The sequence below is a fragment of the Dendrobium catenatum genome, unplaced genomic scaffold, assembly GCF_001605985.2.
Source record: "Dendrobium catenatum unplaced genomic scaffold, ASM160598v2 fragScaff_scaffold_156, whole genome shotgun sequence".
NCBI lineage: Eukaryota > Viridiplantae > Streptophyta > Magnoliopsida > Asparagales > Orchidaceae > Dendrobium > Dendrobium catenatum.
The window spans coordinates 5659598-5685113 of NW_021318618.1; the positions used below are offsets into that span (position 1 = coordinate 5659598).

Here is a 25516-nt window from a genome sequence, read left to right on the forward strand (position 1 = left end):
AAAAAAATTTAGGTGGTCCAAGTGCATCCCAACTAAATATGTTTTTTTTATTTTCTCCAATTTTATAACTTTATCTAAATAAGATAAATTTTAATATTTTTTTTATACTTTTTTTAAAAAAAGTTAACCAACACAACTAGGGGTGTGAATGAGTTAATTCAAGTTGAGTATTTGCCTAATTAAATTAAGCTTACGTAATTATTACTTATCTTGAACTTGATTTGTTCTAAAATTATTAAGCTTGAGCTAGGCTTCATTGTCAGAGCTTGTTTAAAAAGTTTGAGTTTGATTTATTATATTCAACTTAGATTAATTGGAAATGTTTATTATGTATTTTAAGATGTTATTTTAAAATTAATTTTGAAGAGTTGATGTAATATATTTGACTTATATTAAGAAAGGTAGAGGTAGACTTATAAAGATTTGATTAGAAAACGTTAGAAATAACCTTTTTTTTTAATTAGATTTAAATGAGAGTTTAACTCTTAATAAGATATAATGGAGAAAAAAAATTCATTTACTCAACCTTATATAGTGGGATAAAGGCCTGAAGTTGTTGTTGTATTTTAAAACTAATTTTGTAACCAATTTTAATATAATTGAGCGATTCAAAAAGTCCATGAGCTTGAGCTCATATAATATGTGAGTTAGAACTTGTGGCTCAATAAGTTCATCTCGTGAGCACGTTATGTGTAAATAGATTCTATTACGGATCACCAAAGTCCTTTGGCTTAAGCGGCAGCTTAACATAAATTCATTTTTAATATATGAAGGAAATCTCTTGTTAGTTATGTAATTTAAAAATTGCTATTGATTCTATTTCTATTTTATTTCAAACAAAAATATATAATATGTTATACCATTCTGATTATTAATTTGTCTTAAGGATTAATGAATAAGTTGATATCCTAATATGATTAATGTTTAACGAATACAAAGAAAAACCTCTTGAGCCCTTTCATATAAATAACATTAAGCAAAACTTGATTGCATAGATTGAATTGAGCATCCTCAAGTTTTGGCCCATAGGGCTATCATTATTGATCTTGCACAACTCAATGTCACTTTTAGCTCATCTTAGTATTTTCACCTACCAATCATGGCCTCTGTGAGAGATTATTCTTTGCGGACATCGGAAGGGAGAATCGTCCGATTTCGCTTGGTACCGAGAGCGGTACCGAGCGCAGTACAATTTTGAGATGATGTGTGCACATTTTTATTGGTCTCCGGACGACATCCGGACTCCGCACAGAATAATTTGCCGATGTTCAATAAAAGGTGATATGCATTTTCAATCATACAACACTTCGAATAATGTCATGCCAATGTTCACTTGATAGCTATTGTTATAAGAGAATTCCTCAAGTGGTAGGTGCTGCTCCTAGTTGCCAATAAACTCACGAATACATATTTAAAGTTGACCTTTAAGAATTTAAATTGTTTGTTTGTATTGCCAAATGATGGAAAGGTATGCTAAATTTGAGTTTGGTTCCTATTGGCTCATAGACTTTCTTCCTAATCTGACTGTAAATTGGTTGCCCTAAACATGCATTCTGCATACGGGCACTTTGCGTATCTATGAATTATATCCATATATAGTTGAACTAGTCAATTTTTTATAGGATTCATATCATGATTATTCAATAAGTTTTACACTGGTTGTCAACTACCTAACGCAACCCTTCACTTTTCTCATCCAGGTTGGGACCTGGCAACGACAGTGTTGACCTACAAAGACTTGGTTAGAAAATATTAGAAATGATCTTTCTTAATTAGATTTAAATGAGAATTTGACTTTTAACAGAACACAATGACGAAAAAGAATTCATGCAGTTAAACTCACGTTGTGGGACAAAAGCTTGCTGTGGTTATTGTTGTATAGTTGAACTAGTCGATCCACCGTGTGAGTTTATCTCATAAATAAATGATGGAATATAAATGATGAAAATTCTTCTGTTTTTAGTTTTGTGTATAAGATAATATGCACATATGATAATAGAAAGAAATGAGAGATCACGTGTTGCCTGTTAATGATCACAAAATTCTGACAGCACCAATCAAAACCTGCTGGCTTGGGCTCTCAGCTCCCAAATCAAAAACTGGATGGCATAATTTTGGGGGAGTGCATTTTGGCAATCAACTTCTTCAAGTTCTCTCACTACAGAACAATCCTTCTCTTCATAATAGATCAACCATGCTGAACCAATGCTGCAACTAATGAATGGTTCCAAGCAAACAAACCACCACCATGATTTTCCTTAGGACTCCAAACCGAACGAATCACCTCAATCATAATCTGATCTGGTTCGATTCCTCGACTAATCATTTCATCGATCAGTTTCCACACCGCAATCCCCTCTCGATGCGAGGCATAGCCCGCAATCAGCACGGTGTAAGAGATTTTGTCATGGCCTGCCATCATGTCAAAGACTTTGGGAGCAACTGAGACTCTTCCTGACTTACAATACATATCCACTATAGAGTTTTCAATGGGAAGATAATGCTCAAAACCATGCCTGATTGCATAGCAATGAAGTTGAGTTCCATACCACAAATATGCAGAATCAACGCATAGTGATAACATAGTTACAATGGTTGTTTGGCTTGGTTGTGTTCTTGATCCAATCATCTCTTGAAGAAGCAAGGCTGCTTCATGAATGTTGTTAATTCCTGCAAAGGCGGCAATCATCGAGTTTCATGTAACCACGCTTCGAGCCGAGCTTTTCTGGAACACGGTGCGAGCATAGCCGATGTTGTGGCATTTCGAATACAATGTGATGAGTGCATTGCTGATGTTTTCGAGCTCATCAAAGTTGCTTCGAATCGCCAAGCCATGATAAAATATCTATTTTTAACATATATTTTGATATGGTTAAAATACTAAAATATTATATAAATAAATATAAAAAATTATGCATTAGATATGCAAATATATAATAATTATATGATATGTATGAAAATCTCTTTTAAAAATTTATGATAATTTGTCATGAGAATTATTTCTTATAATTAAATATATTAGAATCCCATAATTTTAAAATGTTGGTATATAGCTTCTAAAGAAATAAAAATGTTTATAATTTTAGTAAAAACTTTAAAAGAAATTATTATTTCTATCATATTACTATTTATGCATATAACTTTGAAGCATTATTTTTTTTCAACAACAACAAGAAGCTTTTATCACACTCTATGTGGTCGGCTACATGCATAATTTTTTTTGTCATTGTGTCCTAATAAGAATCATATTCTCATTTAATTCTAATAAAAATATCATTTCTAATATATTCTAATCATTTTAGGTCTAGCTCTACCTTTCTTTAACATAGGTTGCATCAAGTACATCTACGTACTCTCATAATCAGATTATTAAAAAGCTAACACTTTATGTGACCAAACGATCAAAACCAACTCTCTCTAAACTTACCTGCCACTGGTGCAACTCCAATCTTTTTGGATTGTATGAGTTTTATGTTTAATTTTTAAAATAGCACTATTATATATAAATTTTCTCAAGTATTAAAATGTCAATATCAAATTCCTAAGTTTTACCAACTAATAAATTTTATTTGTCTATCAATTTAAGGATGAAATACACTTGTAAATTTTAATTTAGTGCATTTTAATATTCACAAAATTTTTCAAAAAAATAAGAAATGAAATAACGTAAGAATGAAGAAAGGTCTGATGGAGCTCTGGATTGTCTATATGGAATACTCATTGGGGCTTCCTGTTGGCATCTCGAAAAATTATTAAGTGCAGACGCCAAACGCAATTCGGAGATCAACCAAAATGTGCCACGTCACCCTTCACTTGGTACAACGGCTCGGTACTTCTCAATATCGCTGAAGTGGCGCATTCTGGTTGGTCTCCAAACGACGTTCTGCATTCGGCTTCCCCACAGAATAATTTCTCCTCCCTCTCGCCTTGAATGTCTAAAAGTGTAGCTTTTTTATAGATTTATTTAGGTGGCATTACTTTGATTATAAAACAAGACACTAACAAACAATACGTGCTAATCCCCCTCGACCATATAACATTTTTTAGACATCCTAATGCCTATGATATATGAATAGAGTGATATTAGGTTTGTTGGATTTCTTCTCATTGAGAGTCTCATTTTAACCATATGTATAAACTAGTTAGACATACTTATCTCTAAATAGGTTTTTTGAAGTTACCAATTACCTTCGTTATGCTTGATTTAAGTTTATTTGGACTTAGATTGAGACATTTTTTAATGACTATTGTATTTGACTTATCAAAATGTTTGTTATTTGTTGAAAAATAAAATTTAGATAGTATTATATGATGCGACTATTTCCTAAAAATCAAGTGAACTTCCAATTCAGGATCTGAAACAAGTAATTTTTTTTTCTTGATTTTAATCTCACTCTTAATGAATTTTACATGTCATTTAGGATGAAATATATTGAAAATTTGGATTAAATGTCCTTAAAATTAAACAAAAATATTTCCAGTGGCTCTATTGGGCTTTAAAAGTTGAGTAAAATTTGTTGAAAATGATCCCAAGGTTAAAAAAAAAAGTTCTAAAAAGTTTTGTTCAAATAAGAAATGAAGCCCGAAAGCCCCAAACATCCTTAGTTTTTGCAATGAGCTAAGGCAGGTAGTCCCCCATGCGTACATACATGTGTGCTTTTTATTTTTCAAAAAAATTAATTTCATAATTTATTTCACTACAGGAAAAACGTCAAAAACCGGCGGTCATAACCGGCGGTAAGAGGCATTTTTCCTGTAGTGTTTTTTTAATTTTTAAAATTGTTTTATGATAAATAAGACTTGTGAGAGGTCACAAACTTCAACTATTAACCCTAAATTTCAAAATATAATACTATGACTCTAAATTCAATATAAAATCCCTATCATAGCTTGAGTAATACAAACAAACATGTAGATTATGGCATAAGTATGTTGATCGCTTATTTTGACAATTGTTAAAATAATACAAATTAAATCATAAGAATATAAACGATGTTTTTTATGAATATTTAATTATCCATTCTTGCTGGATCCAAATTTATTTGCAAGCCCCACCGAACTTTACTCTAGCAAGTCTAGCGAGCGAGCGAGCGAGCTTAAGCAATTAGAATGGAGAGTATGAAAAATTGGGAGAAGAAAAGAGAAAGCTATGAATCTCAAACCATAATGGGTTCCGTTGTCATTATTAGAAAGGTAAAAAAAGTCATTCAAGTGTTCATCATCATCCCTTATTTATAGGTTTTGAGGATTATAGGAAAGGCTACATAGAGAAAAAGTAAAAAGTACAATGCTACACAAAATACTCATATAATGTTACAAACTAATACATGTGTCACCTTTTGATATGCTGAAGGAGAGCAAGATCAGAAAGCTTAGACGAGTTGCCTTTGGCCTAGCTCAATAATGTCGAGTGAATAAGGGTCAATGTGCTCAGGCGAGACTATGATGTAAATGCATATGCTGAACATGATGATGCAAATGATGGAAAGATACAGACATTGGTAGGATCTGTAACACCTGATGTTCCACCTACAACTATATTGGTCACTCCTACAACTCTTGGTAGCATTGTAGATACATATGTAGGTGTTAATATCAACATAGAAGTAGATAAATGTTAAAAAATCTTTCAGAGTTTATAGCCACATTTATTTAAAGGAGAAGTAGATGCTATAACTATTGAGGATTGAATAATCATGATTGAATAAATTTGAATGGGATGAAATGTCATGGGGACAGACAAATATCCCTTGGAATTTTTATGTTAGAACGTGACACAAAATAATGGTGTAGGGGATAATATTTAAAAAAATTTAAAGGTAGAGCTGAGGAACTAATTACTTAAGAGAAATTTGAACAAGTTTTCAAGGAGTTGTATGTTCCTCATTCAGTAAGGTAGGAAATATAGAAGAGTTTTATCAACTTAAAGTAAGGAACCAAGACTGTTATTCAATATAAATTTGAGTTTACATCTTTATCAAGGTATGTTATGTAGCTTATCAATACTCATACTAAAAATATTATAGATTCTTTAAGGACCTCATAGATTCAATAAGCCAACCTTTAATTTTCTCTTTGCATAAATGATTTTTTTGAACATGTTGAAAGTGCCAGACTTTTAAAGCAAAATATAGATATGGTGAAATAAAAATAATAGTTTGATAGCGAAAAGAGGTCATTTGATCATAAAGGTGGCCAATAAAAAAGGCAGAAATTTCATTAGGGTTAATAGAAGCCTGTAGTGTTTCATTCAATACCAGCCTGTGCAAATTATGGAAAGTCTCATAAACAAAATGTATAATTAATTCAGAAAAGTGTTATCTTTGTGAAGAGTCAGGACATATCAAAATAAATTATCCAAAAAATATCCAAGGAGGTAGACAATTAAAAGGTATTTAAAGGACAAAGAAGTATAGGGGTACTAAGCCACAAATGAGCAACCAACTTTTAAGATAAAATGAGAAGCGGGGAGATCAACATGAGCTTGTGTTTTTACTTTAACTTTTCAAAAGCTAAAAAATCTTTTGAAATAGTGACATGTAATATTAATATTTCAGATTTATCTATTAGAGTTCTTTTTTATTCACGTGCATTCCATTATTTTATATCTAATGTACTTTGTGAACATTGCCTATGAAGCCTATTACTTTCACCCCTGGTCTGAATATTCGATTACCTGCTGGAGATTATTTAATTGTTAGTGCTTCAAATTGAGTTAATATTATGATAGCTGGTAGAGAATTCTAATCAGACTTAATAATACTACCTTTAGTAGAGTTTGAAATAATATTGAGAATTAATGAATTGGTCAAACACTTTGCTACTATATTGAATGTTGAAAGAAACAAGTTAGATTTGTTTTTCTTGGAGTTTAGATATTTTATTTTTGGTGTAAAAGATGAGTAATGGCACTTTTTATTATTTTTAGTGAGGTGAACGAAACTATAAGAGTTGAAGAATTTATTTTCTTAATAAAGTTAGAAGCTATTAAAGGGTAAGTGATGATATAAATTATATTCCTATAGTGAATGAATATATATATATATATATATATATATTCTAAGGAATTGAATAATTTGCTTCTAGAAAGAGAGGTATAATTTTTTATAAATATATAATCATGAATAAATTTGATTGTAAAAGCACATTACATAATGACAACTAAAGAGTTATAAGAATTAAAAAAGTCAGTTAGCAGAATTGATTGAAAAAAAAAGGCTTAATCAGACCAAGTACAACTCTATATAGTGCACCAGTATTATTTTTCAAAAAGAAGGATAGCTCAATGTGATTATGTATTGATTACAAAGAGTTAAATAAGGTGACCATTAAAAATAAGCATCCTCTCATGAGAATTGATAATCTATTTGATCTATTAATATGTGCTTTTGTTATCATCAAGTTACAATAAAAGAAGGTGATATTTAGAAGACATCTTTTGGTATCAGGTGCGAGCACTATGAATTATTGGTTATGTCATTTGGACTAACTAATGCCCCAACAATATTCATGTATATGATGAACAGAATTTTCATGCCTTATCTTGATTAATTTGTAATTATTTTTTATTCATGATATTTTGATTTACTCCAAGAATGATGACGAGCATGTATATCACTTGGAACTTGTTATGGGATTATTAAAACAACATAAATTATTTGCTAAGTATTCTAAATATGAGTTTTTGTTGAAGAAAATTTTTTTTTTGGGGTACATTGTTAGTGATGAAGGTATGTCTATAGTTCGAGAAAATATAAAAGCAGTTGTTGAATGGCTAAGACCAACTAATGTGATTGAAGTCCTGAGCTTCTTGGGATTAGTAGGTTATTACAGAAGATTTGTAAGGGCTTTTCTCAAATTGCTTTAATGGTATCTAGGTTGACTCAGAAGATTATTAAATTTGAATGGACTAGGAAATGCAAGCAAAGCTTTATGGAATTAAAGAGGTGTTTAACATCTGCATTTATATTGATAATTCTATTTGGAACCAAATGATTTTAACTATTCAGTGATGCTTGTCTAAAAGGGTTGAGTTGTGTATTAATGCAAAATAAAAAAGTGATTACATATACTTTTAGATAGTTAAAGCCTCGTGAAAAAGAATTATCCAACTCTTGACTTAGAATTGGTTACAGTTGTGTTTACATTAAAAATTTGGAGACATTATTTATATGATATGAGATGTGAAATATTCACAAATCATAAAAGTTTAAATACATTTTCATTCAGAAGAAATTAAATTTGAGATAGAGAATATGTCAGGAATTAATAAATGATTATGCTATTGGCATTCAGTATTGCCCATGCAAGGCTAATGTAGTAGCTGATGCGTTAAGAAAAAAAAATAGAGAACAAGTAAATTGTATCTTAACTCAAGAGAAAGGGTTAATTAAAGATATGGAAGCATTAAAACTAAAGGTTAGAATGTAGAGTGATCACGATTTAGGTAGTTTAAATCAAATGACTGTTTATCTTTCCATGGAAGAAAAAAAATAGTGAAACTCAAAAGACTAGTGCTGAATATCAGAAGTTGATTGAGCAATGACAATCAAGAAAAAGAAATGATCTCAATGTAGATGTTCAAGGAAGAATCAAAAGTAATATGCACCTGTGGATACCAAATGAATCATATCTGATTTAGGATATTTACATGAAGCTCATAACTCAAGTTATTCAATCCATCTAGGAAGCACGAAGATGTATAAAGATTTGAAAATATTATTTTGGTGTCCTTGAATGAAAAGAGATGTAACATAATATGTGGCAAAATATGATAAATGCTAAGTTGTTAAGGCTGAATAGCAGAAACATAGTGGTATGTTGCAATCCTTATCAATATCACGTTTATAAATATGTACAATTGTATATGACCGAATTTAAGGAAAATAAGTATTAAAAGTTAATGATTTTAGGTTGTGGTCACAACAAAGTGTTCATGTATGAATAATCATATGTGAATTGACATTCTTTAAGTTTGAAAATAGATATATAATGATTAAATAAATATTTTCCTAATTGACCATATGTCAGAAAGAAATCACTAAGTTATATAATAAATATTCTTCTAATGCAAGCATCGTAGTATATGTATTTTATTTATCAAACATGAAATATGACAAATCAAATATGAATGCACAATCTATAAAGCCTGGTAAATATCATATTAGTAAAAAAGTTGCCTTTCAAATAAAATAATAATTTTGATGCAGGTGGGGCGAAAGGAACCCCAAAAGAGTTAAAAGGGGCCTCCATGTAGTTCAATGACAATAATGCTAGTATTTCTTTGACTACATTGAACATTAGAATGAAAGCTATAAAAGTTAAAGATATATAAAATGATGGCCATAACCAAATATAACTATTTATGATATTATCTAGTGATTTCAAATAAGATAAAAAGATGATCATGAATATATTTTAAGTTGTTTTGCAAGTACTAATGAGTTTAATTCAGTTATAGTTTAAATTATTTTATTCACTATAATATTTCATTTTATTCAAATTGTATAACTTTATGATCTTCATAACTCATTAGCTTTTATACTAGTTGTTGCTACATGAAAAAATAAGAAAAAAGTGGAAACATATTAGACTCAGTTTAATAAATCTTTAGATTTTAGTGTTTTGCAGTGCATGTGAATCTACACATGAGGTATGTAGATTGTTGAACTGTTGTGATGTTTTGAATTTGCTTAGTGACTATTTAATTACTTTTGTAATGCAATTAAGACTATTTAGATGTTTCTGTTCATTTAGAAAATGTGTTATAATGTGGATGGAATATCCATATATAAAAATGTTTAAAAGTATTAAATGTTAAGAATTATGAATGTTATATTTTCTCTGTTACACTCTACTTTGTTGGAGTATCATGGAGTGTTACAGATGGCTGGGTGATAACAACCAGTTGATTTCAATTGAGCAATGGTGGTCAAGACATGATGGTTGGGTAGCAATCAGTCAACGATGATCATTCAAAAACTATCGACGGTGCTAGTCATTGGTGTTAATCATCAGATAGGGATTTGTTGTTTTTCATATATCTAATGTCAATCCAAATTTAATTTAGTTCCCAAACTTTCTTTATTTGAAGAATATAGGTCTAGTTATATATTGTTTAGTGGTCTTTTTTAATTATAATTTTAGACAAAATCCTAAAACACTTCATGGGATGGTCCATGTAGATTCTTGTGATCATACATTATTTTTTTCAAAATTCAGATGCCTTAATGATATTAGCATCAAATGATCTTGAGCTTTTTAGATTCCTCTTGTTAATATACTTATTTTAGTTACAAGCAAATAATATTCGAAGATTATTTTTGTTTTTTAAATAATGTCACGATATTTTCACTGTGCATTAAGTGCTTGATTTCTGCTGATTTGAACTCTAATCATAACACTTATGGTGTCATTTGATTCATTTCATAGAGACCTAGTTCTATTGTATGTTTATAAAATTAGAGTTCACTGTTATTTATCTAATTAATTATTTAGCTTTTACTATACTAACTAATTATTTAATTATTAACTACATTATTATTTATATAACTATATATTTAAGTTTTATTTTAATAACTAATTATTTAATTAGTAATTACACTAATACTTAACCACAAGAAAAAGACCTCAAATTTCCACTTTCAAATCGCCAAAGCACCCGAGAAAAAAATCTCAAATCCCTAATTTTTCAATTTATAATCCCACCAACATTAACTCAAATCAGCCCTCAACGCCCAAACCCGCTTTCCCAAATCCACCACTCCATTTTTTAGTTTTTTCATTCATTTCGACAAATTCGAGCCACAAATTCGAGCCGCAGGATGAAGCAGAGGTAGAGCGGAATATAACGAAGCGAGTAGGTGGCGATGCACGGTTACACTGCCGCTCTGGTGCCTAATTGCCGACGGTTTACCTCGCTGTAGCCACCACCGCCACGGACTAATGAGCTGCTCGAACTTCTTCTTTCCTGACAAGCCTTCTGTCAAGAATGTCGTCTTCAAGATACGGCTCGCTGGCCAAGCATAGATTGGTATTTCTCCGCACCTTGCTCCCGCAGTTTCACCCCCTCTCCGTAAATGCTCTAAATCCACCGAAATCCCGGATATAGCCGGGATTTGAGGCGAAAAGAGGGAAACGGAGGATTTAACTTGCCGTGAGATTTAGCATTGTATTTATTTATTTATTTTTTGTTTGGCAGGATTTAGCTAAAATCCTGCTTTAATACTGCTACCAAACATCCCCTTAATCATCGTCACTTCTCCGCTTCCCGCTCATACGTATCTTCTAATTCTCGAATTGTTTTCGGAAACCTCAACATACCCTAGTTGCAAGAGAATGGTAAGCGTTTATATAAGGAGAAGGAAGAAAATTGTGTTTTTCTATACAAGGAGAAGACGGGGATTTGGGGAGCAGGAACTTTCTCCCCTTCTCTCCAGCAACGAAGTTTATTCTCTCAAGGAGGTGGTTCAAAATAAAGGAGTCTTCTCCAGTGTTAACGATCTGGTCGACATTGGCCTTAGTGACGGGCTTCCGGCACCTTGCACATCCGAGAAGAACCAAGTAAATATCACTATTTATTGATTTTTCTCTTCTATTTGTTTAATTGAGTCTTCCATTCCTGTTGCTGGCGTGGATTTTAACTGGAACCATAAAGGAATAAAAAATGTTTTTTTTTTGTTTCCGCTGTTGCCTGAGTTTTTGTCTTCTCAGGGAAATTCAGAAGTTGAATTTGAGAAGGATGAAACTGTCATCAAAAGAAACCAATTAGATAATATTGACTTGAGCACTGAGGGGAGTCTTCATGAAGAGGGTACTATTAGATTTCTTTATTACTGTTATTTATTTTTGCAATATTTTGAGTTTTTTTTTTTGCTTCTGAACCTTTTTAATGATTTTGCTCAAATAGTAACTAAGGCTAACATACCTGTTGATATTGGATTGGATAACAATGAGCCTCTATTGAGTGTGATCCAGGAATTTCCATCAACACTGTGGTGAGTTATTGCTTGAATTAGAGATAAAAAGACCCTGTTTTACTGAAGTTGAAAACATCTTATTATTTCATCTGTTTTTATAGCTTTCAGAGGAGACCTAGATCAGCTAGAAAATATGGGGGTTTGCCTAGATTGATTAACAATGAACCTCTCTTGAGTGTTATCAAGCAACTTCCGTTTGCAAAAAAATGGTGAGTTATTACTCGAATTTGAGTGAAAAAAGATCATCTTCTACTGAACTTGAAAACAACTTTTGATATAATTCCTCTTTTTTCAGTCTTCAGAGGAGACATCGATCATCTAGAAAATCCACTTTATTAGCTTCAAGGAGACATAACATAATTGAATGTAGTACTTCCGATGATTCAGAACAAATTGCTTCACACTTAGGAGCATCATCATCATCCTGCTTTGAAATTAGCCCAAAAACTCCTATTAAGGATGATAGGATATCTAAGTTTACACCTGATAGTCTCCTTTGTGATGTTCAAGGCTTGCTTTCCACTGGAGTTCTTGCAGGAGCTCTTGTTAAATACAAGAAAGATAATGTAAGTTAATGATCTTGTTAGATTGTTAATTGCTATTGTCACATTTATCAATGTTGGTGTTTACTTTTTGGTTGATATTTGTAAGCTGGAGCTTCTAGGAGTCGTGAGCACTTCAGGAATATGCTGTGGCTGCTCATTGTGCAAATTTGAACAGGTAAATTTGTTTTTTAATATTATTGATGCAATGTTTATTTCCATACATATTTGAACCCAACTGTAAATTTTTATTTACTAACTTCATGTTTTTTTGCTTTTTTTCAGATTTTGTTTCCGATTGTTTATTTGCACTTTCTTCTGCAATTGTAGTAGAGTTTTGACCAAATATTGATGTTCTAAATCAAAATGTGGATCTTTTGTTTAAATTATATTTATAAATTGCAGGTAGTATCTTCTTTCAAATTTGAGAAACATGCGGGCTCAAAAAGTTGCAACCAGAATGCTCACATATTTTTAGAAAATGGAATGTCTCTTTATGCACTTTCTAAAGTGTTGAAAAATGTTTCTTTGGGATCACTTGCTGAAGTGATGGAGGAAAAGTTTGGGTACCTGGCAAACAAGGCAGTCAACATGGCTTGGAAAGGTGGTAAAATACTTCAGTTTTAATCTCATTTACCTACTATATTTAGTTGTGTTCATATTCATTTTCTTTCTTCTATCTTTGATAATGTATCCAAAAAAGACTCGTTATTTTTATGTACAAGTTATTTGCTACAGTAAATATTTAATATACAACAATTAGAAAGACAACTTGGATAGTTTTCTTGACAAGATTCATTTAAAAATAATGTCATTTTTTTCTTAGATTTCTATTTGACCTTTTTTTCCTAATGGTTAACTAATGTTTTGCATAAAAAAAGTTTTATATATTTATTTCATTTTTAAAATTTTATTATAATAACATGAATGTTTTCTCCTATTCAACGAACTTGATATGGCTTTAACATGGATGCATATCTAGTCATGGCATGAAACAAATTAAGGCATAAAAAGTTATTTTGTATGCATCATCATCATCATCATCATTTTCTTATCTTCCTATTTATTTGAGATTGGTTTTATGAATCCTCATTCTCTATTCATTCTTATTGAGTACTATAGGACCTTAACTATATTTTTTGTAGATCTTTTCACATATCTTCGTGTCGTGCACATTGTCTTTTATCTACCATATTTTCTTGATCATTCAATTTTAATTTTATGTTCACATCTTATTCTTGTATTTTCTATCCTCCATTTTAAATGTCCAAATCACTAAATTATATTTTACATCATCTTATCTTTAGTATGTTTTGCTTACGTAGTTATCGACTAAATTAAAAAAAAGGAGTTTTGAATAGATGCGAAGCAACACACCTGCCTCCGAGCTGGCCCCACCTCATGCGATTTGCTTCCAAACGAAGCAACTATTCGTTCAAAACAACACAACTGCCTGCTCATTTTTTCAAAAACAACAGGCAGGAGCGGTTGGGACAAGTATTCGTACTCACATAGACGAAGTCAAAGCCCTCATCCGCTTACCCTTGACCAAAATCCCTTAAATCTTTATTCCACTCCAGTCGACTCCAATCCTGAGCCACACAAGCGCCTCCAGCGTCCGACATCTGATCGAGCACCCCACGCACGGGATCGACCCGCGAAGACGCCTGTCCAATCCCTCCTAGCTAACAATCTCACACCAACCCACTTCTGATGCCCCAGTCGACTCCGACGCCTCCCGTCCGCCTCCACTCGCACGGCCCAATCTGTACCGCCAAACTAACCTTCACGCGCTCAATACTTTGTTCGCCTGCCTGTTCCACCTGCTCCGCTTGTTCGACACCTTCATGCCTAATGCAATCTCACTCATGACCCAGCGCTTGTCCGAGCATGTACCGAGCGGTACCGAGCATGTACCTAGCGATATCGAGCGGTACCGAGCATGTACATTAGGTTTTTCAACAATGAAGAGAATAAATGGCGAAATCCACTTACAGGTCTTGGCTCTCTTGCGCTCAAAAGGTGCTCTGTTTGGCATTGATTGCGAACTTTGCCTCGAATGACAGCAGAAATAATGCAAGAACGAAGGAATGGGAAAGACGAGCTCTGCTTGGCCGAGCATAAATGACGAAGGAACGGGAGGTGAAGGCAACGAGCTCCGTTTGGCGTCGACTGCGAGCTCTCCCGATCCGCCCTAGAAGATTTCTTTCGTGGATCGGAAAAATAGGGCTTCTCGTTCGCGAAAAAGGCTAAATAGAACGGACGATTTTATCATTTAATAACCGGACACACGTGTCGGACACGCGTGTCCGATTTAAATTTTAATGTTTTAAATTCCGACACTCCAATGTCGTGTTGGACAAATGTCCATGCCGTGTCCGACGCGTGTTCGTGTCCGACACGTGTCCGACATTGCATACCCTCTTTAAGCGGAGTGTCGGTGCATCCTAGGTGAACTGCCTCATAAATTATATAGGTTTATTGCCTTGTTAATCGAACTCTCAGCCTTAGCATTTGACACTAATGATTGTGCTAATTAACAAAAGTTTAAATGATTTAGTAAATTGACATGTAATTAAATAATAATTATTATTTTTATAAAAACAACAGGTATTCGCCGATTTCAAGACTCGCGCCGTGATTTTTTATTCGAGTGGTTGCTTTTAAAATTCGAAGACCCGTATCATGATTTTTAATTCGGGCAGATGGTTTTAAAATTCAAAGACTCGTGTCGTAATTTTTAATTCGGGCGGATGATTTTAAAATTTGAAGACCCGCACCATTAATTTTTTATCTGGGTAAATGAATTTGATAAATGGAAGACCCCGCGCCATCGTCCTTAAGTTTAGGCGGGAAGAAACACTGGCAATTGCCGCCTCGACCTCCTCGCGTGGGGAGGGGACGCTAAGAGGCTGCCGAAATTGCCCGAAAAAATTGTCAAATGACAATGAGTAATTGAATAGAGGCATTAATTAATTTGATTAACTAAAACACAAATTCTAAAATCTTTAAATTAAAATTAATCTAATTAAATTAAAACCTTAATTTAATTAACTGAATCACATAATTAAATTTAAAATTCAAATCAAATATAAAACTTTAATTTTAAACTTTAATTAAAATCCAATTAATTATCAACCTTAAGATTAAAATTCATTTAACTAATTCACCATTTAATTGAGCAATTAATTAAATCACTTTAAAATAAATCTAAAATTCAACCCTCACTCAACCAATTTAAAATTTCATCAAATTTAAAAAAATTCAATTAAAATCTCATTTAATTAACCAAATAAATTTTAATCAAAGTCAAATTTCAAACCTAATTAAAAAATTTAAATTTAATTAATTAATTTAAAATTCAACCAACTAACCAATTTAAGATTCAACCAATCAACCAATTTAAAATCACATAAATAAAATGAAATAAAATACATGAATAAAAATATTCACACTAATCAACCAATCAAATGAAACAAAAAATAAAATGCATAATGTTCATAATAATAAACCTAAAATAATTCAACTTAACTAACTCAAACCCAACAATTCAACTCATGCTCACAACTCAAACTCAACAATTTAACTCACAATTTAAATTCACAATAACTCTCATGACTCTCCACAACACATTCTGTAAGCTCTCTAAAGTCTCTCATGTATGAGCTATTGCAACAAACAATTGAAATTCATTAAGCATCATAATTAAATTAATATCAAAATAAATGCTAAAGTATGAAAAAAAAGAATAAGTGCCATGCTAAACTATAGACAAAAAGTAGAACAAATCACTAAAAGTAGAACATTGTTGAAAGAAAAAAGAGCAAAGTAAAGTGCTGAACTACTAAAATAAGAAAATAAACTGCTGTAGCGAAGAACAGTAATGTCGCATAACGGCAACTAGTAGTTAGTAAGTGTTGAGCTAATAAACAACTGAAAATCACAGTTTGGAGTTAAGCTAACAAACAACTGTTTTCCACTCAAACAAACAAATAATTAAATCTCTTGGCATCCTAGTCTATAGGACTAAGTTATAAGACTTTACTAATGGGTCACTTCTAAATGAAGTAATAAGACCCACTTTTAGGTATCTTCTAAAAGAAAGACCTATTAATTGAGAGAAACTTCTCTCAAAAATTGAAACTTCATGTAGTTTAGCCTATAGGGCTAAATTGTAAGACCCATTAATGGGCTACTTCTAAAGGGAAGCAGTAAGACTATTATTCCCAAATAATTAGGCAACTTCTAGTAGGAGTCGTGAGACATATTATTTGGGAAACTACTAAATAAAATATTAAACCCCAAAATAATCAAATTCAAAATTAACAAGCATCTTAATCTAAAGGATTAGGTTGTAAGACTTACTTTTAGACAACTTCTAAAGGAAAGTTGTAAAACCTACCCAAACAATTAAATCTCCGGGCAGCCTTGCTATAGAGCCAGGTTGTAGGACTTATTTTTAGGCAACTCCTAAATAGAGTCGTAAGTTCTAATCCAAATTAAACCTACATGCAACTTCTAAGGGAGTCGCAATACCTGTCAATTAAATTCAAAACTAATGGGCAGCTTTGCTGTAGAGTTTGGTTGTAAGACCTGCCAATGGGCTACTTCTAAGAGAAGCCGTAAGACCCATCGTACGGGCTACTTTCAATGAAAGCCATAAGTCCCGACTCAGATTCAAATGCCTGGGTTACTTCTAATATAAGTGTGGGTCTCCGAAAGGATTCCGCTCGTGTGCTTCGAATGCAAAGGGTACGATCACACTATCCTGTAGGACAAAATGGTCGTAGGCCTTTACACTCGGCACAAACAGGCCGATGGAAGAGCAGATGGAGTTATAGATACGATTAGCCATGGAGGATAGCGGCTTTCACCTACCAACCTCGATGGATAATAATATCTATAACCCAAAAGTTCACGAGATTTCCCCCATTCGATACATCAGCTCGAATGGGGTTTATTTGATTGTGGGGATCGGTTTCCTACGGGCGCAAGCCCCCGTAGTTAATTACATCCTAAGCCTTGACTTAGGAAAACTCTCGATTAAGGATGTTAGATTATCTCAGTACATATATTTAGTAATTATTAGTTGGTTATAAATTAGAAAAGAAATATAGATTAGGCGATTTATTAATCAAATTGGTTAATTGATTTAAAAAAAAAAAGATCTAAAGTTTGATATTTTAGGAGTCTCTTATCCTAATGAATTTTAGCTTAGGTTTGAATCTCCTAATTAAAGTCTACCTCTTTTAAATTTTAGGTTGGTTAGGAGATTATTATTAATTTAGTTGAACTTGATTTAGATTTGGTATTTTTAATGGTTATGAAATATTAATTATGGTTAGAATAAAAATTAAGTGTTTTAGTACATTTTAAAGGATTGAATTATGGTTGATTTCTGTTGGTTGATTATTAGTAGATTAAGGGGAACTAAACCTAGGAGAACGTGTCACTAAGTTTATGTTTTGATGTCTCTATCCTATAGGGAGCATGCATCCTAAGTCTATGTTATCTAAGACCCGGTCCTTAATTTTTGTCCTTAGATGTCGCTAAAGTTATAGGACTAAAATGAGTTTTGTTTTCTAACCCTCTAGGACTTTCGTACATATGTCACTAGGCTTAGAAATCTATAGCAAAGCAGTAGAAAGAAAAAGAATGAAAATTAGAAATAAAAGGGATGTAGGCATTGCTGTTTTTGGACACACTTCTTTGAAGACAAGTGTATCCTAAAGCAACATTAACAATGCCCTTTACTGTTCCCACAATCTAAATAAGGCACTTGATACAAACCCGACTCTACTACGCAAATCATTCCCTACCAAACTCAAAGCAACAAGGGGAACTCAAGCTCCCAAAACTAGAACTAAAACAAAATCTCTTTCTATCTATCACACTCTTCCAAACTCTATATCTACCCCACTCTTCCAATTTAATGAAAGAGACACAATTCAGACTAAAAGACATCACTTCATCCAAAAAGAGAGCTCTAAAGAATCTACCAATACAAATCCACTCTTCAAAAAGTTATTAAACCCAAATCTAACCTATGAAATTTCTTGTTTTGTTTGAATAAAAAGCTACATGAGATTCTACACAAATCATTTATCAAAATCTCTTCTTTCTTTTCTTTTTGTTTTGATACAAAATTCTACAAAAAAAACACCTACGAGAATCCCCTCTTTTGACACAAAATCCTACAAAACAAACAACAATCAAGTGCCTTTTTCTTATTTGGAGTGGGGTAGACTTGTGGAAGTTTTCTTAATGAATAGGCACTATAAAGCCTTCCATTAAGAAAACATTCACAAGACAAAATCACAAAATCTCAATACGAAAATAATTCACATAAAGCATTCGATATAAAACATTCACAAAATCTATCGTGAATCCTTGCAACATGAAACGACTCCAAAGCTTCCAACAAAAGACTCATTCGTAAAATCTCTCAAAACAAAACACTTCCTAAAATTTCCAACTCATAAAGACATTCGTGAAACCTCTCGTTAAAAAAAAACAAACTCATAAAACCATTTATATAAAATCATTTTTTTTTGAAATGACGCGAACTTCAACCATAAAGCAGTACTTTTTGAAACCTTCTCAAATGCGTAGGAATTTGAACAAAAGAAATAGCCTTTAAAACCTTTCTATCATGGAGCAAATCTCATATAACATGTACCAACAAATATCCAAAAGAGACTTGCAATTATGTAATTTGGAGAACAACAAAGTTTATTACAATTCATGCTTTGGGTTACCTTTCCCATGTGATAAAGTTCATGCTTTCATAACATTGATTCTTGCCAAAACCCAATACTAATATTATGCTTTCATGGTGACGAAAAAGATATAAAGCTCATGATCATTTATATTATTTCCAAACTCCGCCAATGAAACTATTTAATTATAGAAAAAACACATAAAGCTCCCTCAACCAACCTTCTCCTTTTGTACCACATGCTATCAAGAGCTCTAAACAAACATACCCAAATCCATAAACTTACTCTCATGCCAAATATCCAACATTCTGACCAAGGATTTAAAATCAATTCCCATGTTATTGGTAAAGAGAAGAGGAGAGATTATTTAATGTCAAACCTGCTCTCCAATGCATCACAAAATATCCCACCACAATCTTCAATATGATTTTCAAATAAAATTCAACAGGTTCAGAAAAGCATAAAGAGAATTCCATCAACTCGTTTCAATCCAATACGAACCAAATGCAATTAAGAAGAGACTAGTTTGATGCCAACCCCCTTTACCAAAATATTAGAAACAATGCTCTAATTGTCATGTGTGTCCTTTTTTTATATCTAAATCATCTCGTATTAAACCCAAAATATGCTTGGAACAGAAAAGTATGGTACTATGGAAATTTTCAACGCAACTACAAATATCACATTCTCATAAATTTCAAACTAGTAGAAAGATATCAAAATTTGAAGAAAAATAAAAGTGCCCTATCACTCATCATACTTCACGATCAAATATGTTTCAAAACTCATTTACTTGCTTCGATCTAACTTTAAACCACATACAAGTGAGAGAAAGAAAATAAGCTCAATTCATCACAAAGCTTCAAATCCTTCCCAAAGCTCAAAGAAAATTATTCAATATAAATCATGTGACCTCTTATCGAATCGAATTGACTTTCCAAGTTGATCGCATGAGCATATGAAGCTTTTCCAATAAGTTTAACTTTCAAGTTATATGCTATTAAATATTTCAGGAAAATTTTGTAAACATGCAACTATGAGAATGAGAAAATCCACAACAGTTCATACACTAAGTCATCCTTTCCATGCCATGAAGTTCACAAGTTCTCAATGATGCTTTTGCTAAAAGTGATATCTCATGTTATGAGGATAAAGCTCAAATCTAGGTAAAGTAAGACATAGAATATTAAAATCCAACCCAAGAGGTGTAATAACAAAAACAAGTATTCTTAAAACAAGCTTACCACATGGCTCCCTCTTTTCAACCACCAAGAGAAAAATAAAGATACATCACCTTTCAACCGTTAAGCAAACCATTTATCATCTCCAACGGTTTTCCCCTTTTCTTTTAAACAAACAGAAAAGCTCTATGCTTAGAACCACTATTCTCCATACCAATAGGCTCTCTCCAAATAAAAAGGAGACAAATACATCCACAAAAAGAAGAAAAGTAGCTCAATACAAGAGAGATGAATTTAGAGAAATCATCTCTTTTGAAGAAATGCTTCATGAAAGAAAAGGAAAATAAACAAAACTAAAACTCCATATCTCTCGTCAAATAAACAAATTCACATTTTTTTTTGAAGGACTTCTAGGCGATGGGTTAGGGAAAACTTTCACACAAACAAGACTCTCACATAAAACTTTGATATAAGTAATGTAATCCAGACTCTCTTTTGGAAACATTTCATCGAATAGCTAACATGCGATATTTACGATCACGCATAATCATAAAAGGGGAGAAAATCTTTTACACACTTGATTAAGCTTGCTACAGCATCCACATAAAGCTCATTAAGATTTTATAATGAAAAAGAAACAATTAAAACCTTCCAACACTTACTATAGCATTTCCAAAAAATGGATTACTCAAGTTCGGATGCACAAATTAAAACATACTAATTGATGTCAAGACATGGATCCTAAGCAAAGTATATAAACCTTCACTGCATGACTATAAATCATGTAAATGTGGACTGAAAGTTGAGAGGAAGGAAGAGGAAATGTGAAAAGGAGGATCAAAGTAAAGCCAAGAGAATATACGATTTCAGATTTTGTAAAGGATGCATGTTCTATTGCTCTTTCCTATCTTCTTGTTTGATGGAGTAGGGAAGAGAAGGAGAATAACGGGGAGGTACTCACAGCGAGGAGTTCGGGCTTGACTAGAGCCGGCGTCGGGATGGCTAGGGCTAGCGTCGGGATCGGTCTTGGAGGTCGGATCTAGGTTCGCTGCAGGAGTTTGATCCCAGTTGAGGTCGGACGGGCCTCGGCTTGGTCAGATTTCGCGAACTGGAGAAGGAGCGAGGATGCTCCTTCGTGCTTCTACCGACCAGAGAGAGCGAGCGAGAGAAAGACTAGTTCGGGTGTGTGAGAACCAGGGAGAAAACGAGAGAGAGAGATAGACGGGCTGAGCGAGTGGGGGAGAAGGCGAAATCGAGAGAGAGAGGGATCCCGACCGAAGAGAGCACGGCCCAGAGGGGAATCCCGATCCCCTTTCGATCTGGGAAGAGGAACCGAGAAGAGTCCATCCCTTCGACAGAGAGAAGGCCCGGGTCCTCAATGCGACTGCGACAACGGTCGACTTCGAATTTCGGGGAAATCGGAGCCGTTCGATGCAATTACCGGATTTAGGAAATGATTCAAATGAAAGCAAAAGTCAATTGGAATTTATTTGAATTAAATTGAGCTGATTTGAATCAGATTTGGGCTCAAACCAAGCTCAATTCTAGGCCAAATTGGGGTCAGGTTTGGGCTCGAGGCAGTTCGACCTAGTCATGCAAACAAAATTGCACCCTAATCGACATCAATTTGAATCAAATTAAACTCGATGCAATTAAAATAAATTAAATTGAGTGCAATCGAGTCTAATTGAAATCCATTTGGATCGATTCGAGTTCGAATTGGGCTTGACGAGGTCTAATCGAATTGATCGAATGCGCTCGAAGGTATTCGAGCGAAAAACGAGGTCAACAATAAGCCGTAAGATCCGCTTCAATTCAAACTTTGGGTAACCTCTAAGCTAAGTTATAAAACCAAATCAGATTAACTTTTGGGTATTCTAATAAATGTAAACCCCAAAACCTAATAAAACTAAAACTCATATCTGACCATCTTAGTCTACACGGGATCCCTGAGAGGAGGCAACCCATGATTGCTAATCAGATTCCCTGGACACTATGGTCATTGATTGTTAGTGTTGGTAGACTAAAACTTACGGTATATCCGGGACAACAAAACCATGGGATTTTGATTGGGTTACCTCCATTTTTCTCGTAATTGAGATTAAAATATCTAAAATTTTTCATCCTTAATCTAAAGTTCTCTCTTACGTGTTAAGAGGGGTAATTAATTATGAGTGCTTGCGCTCATGGAAAGTAAGGACCCATATCTAATTAAACCCTAACACTACCCTCTGGAAAGTAAGGACCCATTTTTCCCGTAATTGAGAATAAAATATCTAAAATTTTTCATCATTAATCTAAAGTTCTCTCTTACGTGTTAAGAGGGGTAATTAATTATGAGTGCTTGCGCTCATGGAAAGTAAGGACCCATATCTAATTAAACCCTAACACTACCCTATGGAGAAATCTGTACTACAGGAAAATCACTCATTACCGGTGGTTGCCATTAGTTTTCCGACTGGTTTGAAAAACACCAGCGGCTTATCGGCGGTTCAAAAATCGCCGGTAAAAACGGTGCCGGAAACCTTTTCCGGCGGTGTTTTTCCGATAGTTTTTTTCACCGGCGATGTATACCGCCTATTAGGTTCCGACTGTCAAAGCACCGGTGACCGCCGATTTTGTACCGGTGGTGTACCGGCTGTTCAACCGCCAGTAAAGTATCGTCGTTATTACAGCGTTGACCGCCGGTACGCCGCCAGTGATTTACTGGCAGCTTACCGGCTATTAAAACTGAAGGAAGTGCCATCGGTGAGACCGCCGGCGTGTCACCGGTGAACCGCCGGACACCGTCGGCATATCGTCGGTATTTACTGACAGTTTTAGTAGTTTGCCGGCGTCTTTAATTAGCCATATGATATCGAAGTTTCCGGCGGCCAAACCGCTAGTTGGCTGCCGAAAACCTATAGCATCTGAAAAAAAATGACAATCTCCCATCTATTTTACTAATTTTCATCCTAAACTCTAAACCTGCACATAAAATACATTAATTTCCACAAATTTTGGCAACACGCCACTATAGTCAATCATAATAATTATCACAAATATATTCATTAAACCAAATCAATAAGTGAAACCAAATAAGTTCATAACTAAGTTCAATAACTGAAACCAAATAAGTTCATAACCAAATAAGTTTACAATAAATTCATCATAAGTTCATCGAACAAAAAAGTGTACTAATCCTCCTCCGTATCCTCGCTGTCTGGTGTTGCATGTGGCTTCTCTTGCTCTTGCTCTTTCTTCTTTTGATTTTCATCTCTGTAGGATCGCAGCTCTGCCTGCATCTCATTTTGAACCTTTCTCATCTCTTTTATCTCTCTGTCAGCGCTACAACCCTCTGGCTTACACTTTCTTCAGCTCCTCTAGGATCATAAAATGCTGAGGTGGATGAACTGCCCTCATAAGCATAGCCTTGCGAACCCAAGCCATATACCCTCCCCCTCTGCCTTCCTCCAACATCTGACCATGTATGATACTCAGAAGTCTGGATCGATCCTGAAGATGATCCCTCACCACTGGACTGACGACTTTCCTGAGCTCGTAAAAAATCATCTTGCAAGAATAAATCCATAAAATATATTGATATTAGAATTAATTTTATTATAATAAATTTATATTCCCAAACTCCAAAAAATTATACTAACATGAGCCTTTTTAGCCTTTTCATCAACCCACTGATGGTCAGCTTGATGTTGATGAGTTCAAGTATGCAACTCTAGCGGTGTTGGCTCCCGACCAAGAAACTCTTTCTGAAAATATAAAATATAGTTATAATAAAATAAATATATTTAATAAACTAATTTAAAGCTTTTACCAGTCGTCGTCTATGTTCCGTATGAGAAATAGATCCACCAGTAGATCTACTCAAGCGAAAACCTTTAGACTCTATGGTTGACCTTCATAATTCAAGTTTACCATTAACCCCCTCTCTAGTCTTATCAACAAGAAGAATATCATCAACAAAAAGCATACAACAAGGTACACCCTCTCGCAAATGTCTAGTGAGAACATCCATGACTAAAGAAAAAAGAACATCCATGCTCATTTCGTATCCTATCTCTAGGGGTAAAGCCACTCATCCAACTGAGCACCCTCATCTCTGCAACAGTTAACTTAGTATTATGCTTCTCTTTTAATGACCAAGATTCGACACCATAAAGTATTGTAGATCTCACCACCATCTTATATAATTTTCCCTTATGTTTGAGGGGGACTTTTCTATCACACAACAAGCCCGATTCATTCCTCTATTTCAACCATCAAACTTGAATTCTGCTGATAATATCCCCTTCTATTTCACCATCACTCTGAACAATAGATCCAAGATATCTAAAACATGTACTTTTATTAATGACTTGATCGCCCAAAGTCACAAACCCCTTACTAGGTCTATTACTACTAAAATTACACTTCATATATTTAGTTTTAGATCTACTCAAGCGAAAACCTTTAAACTCTTTGGTTGACCTCCATAATTCAAGTTTACCATCAACTCCCTCTCTAGTCTTATCAACAATAAGAATATCATCAACAAAAAGCATACAACAAGGTACATCCTCTCGCAAATGTCTAGTGAGAACATCTATGACTAAAGCAAAAAGATATTGACTTAAGGCTGATCCTTGATGTAATATAACCGAAATAGCAACAAAATGCATAAAAAAAACTAAAAACGCAAACCTCGGCCTTGCAGTGGGGAGAGATCTTCGTTTGGAGGAACTTTTTGGCGGCCGGAGGACGCGTCTCGATCGCGAGAGGGAGGAGGAGATGGGGGCGAGCGTCGCGTAGGAGAGAGAGAGAGCAGGTGATGAAATGAAATGGAAGGCTTAGGACGGCTTATTCTAAACCGCCGGAAATAAATTTACTTAACACCGACAGTTCAAGCCGCCGGTAACGCGCTGGTAAGATTTAATGCCGGCGGTTTAACCGGTGGTCTCCGGACCGCCGCTATTTCCGGCGGCATTAATTTACATAACGACCGGTTAGACCGCCAGTAAAAACCGACTGTCACACAGTCGGTTAAGCCGCCGTTATTACTGACGGCTGGAGAACTGCCGGTCCAGACCGCCGGTAATTGATGAATTTCCTGTAGTGCT

The 25516-nt window shown here is 33.9% G+C and overlaps 1 protein-coding gene across 4 annotated transcripts in view; it reads left to right on the top strand.

Moving 5' to 3' along the window:
* The first annotated feature begins 10698 nt into the window (after window positions 1-10698).
* LOC110093937 overlaps window positions 10699-25516 on the top strand; it is a 65780-nt gene continuing 50962 nt past the window's right edge. For 2 of the 4 annotated variants that reach the window (XM_020818998.2, XM_020819000.2), the window contains exons 1-8: window positions 10701-11032; window positions 11201-11562; window positions 11713-11812; window positions 11909-11996; window positions 12080-12187; window positions 12274-12544; window positions 12630-12698; window positions 12926-13124. In XM_020818998.2, the coding sequence (XP_020674657.1) occupies window positions 11338-11562; window positions 11713-11812; window positions 11909-11996; window positions 12080-12187; window positions 12274-12544; window positions 12630-12698; window positions 12926-13124 (1060 nt within the window). In that variant the 5' untranslated portion in view covers window positions 10701-11032; window positions 11201-11337. Of the gene's footprint in view, window positions 11033-11200; window positions 11563-11712; window positions 11813-11908; window positions 11997-12079; window positions 12188-12273; window positions 12545-12629; window positions 12699-12925; window positions 13125-25516 lie in introns of all 4 variants that reach the window. The other 2 variants (XM_028692199.1, XM_020818999.2) reach the window with 2 other exon arrangements.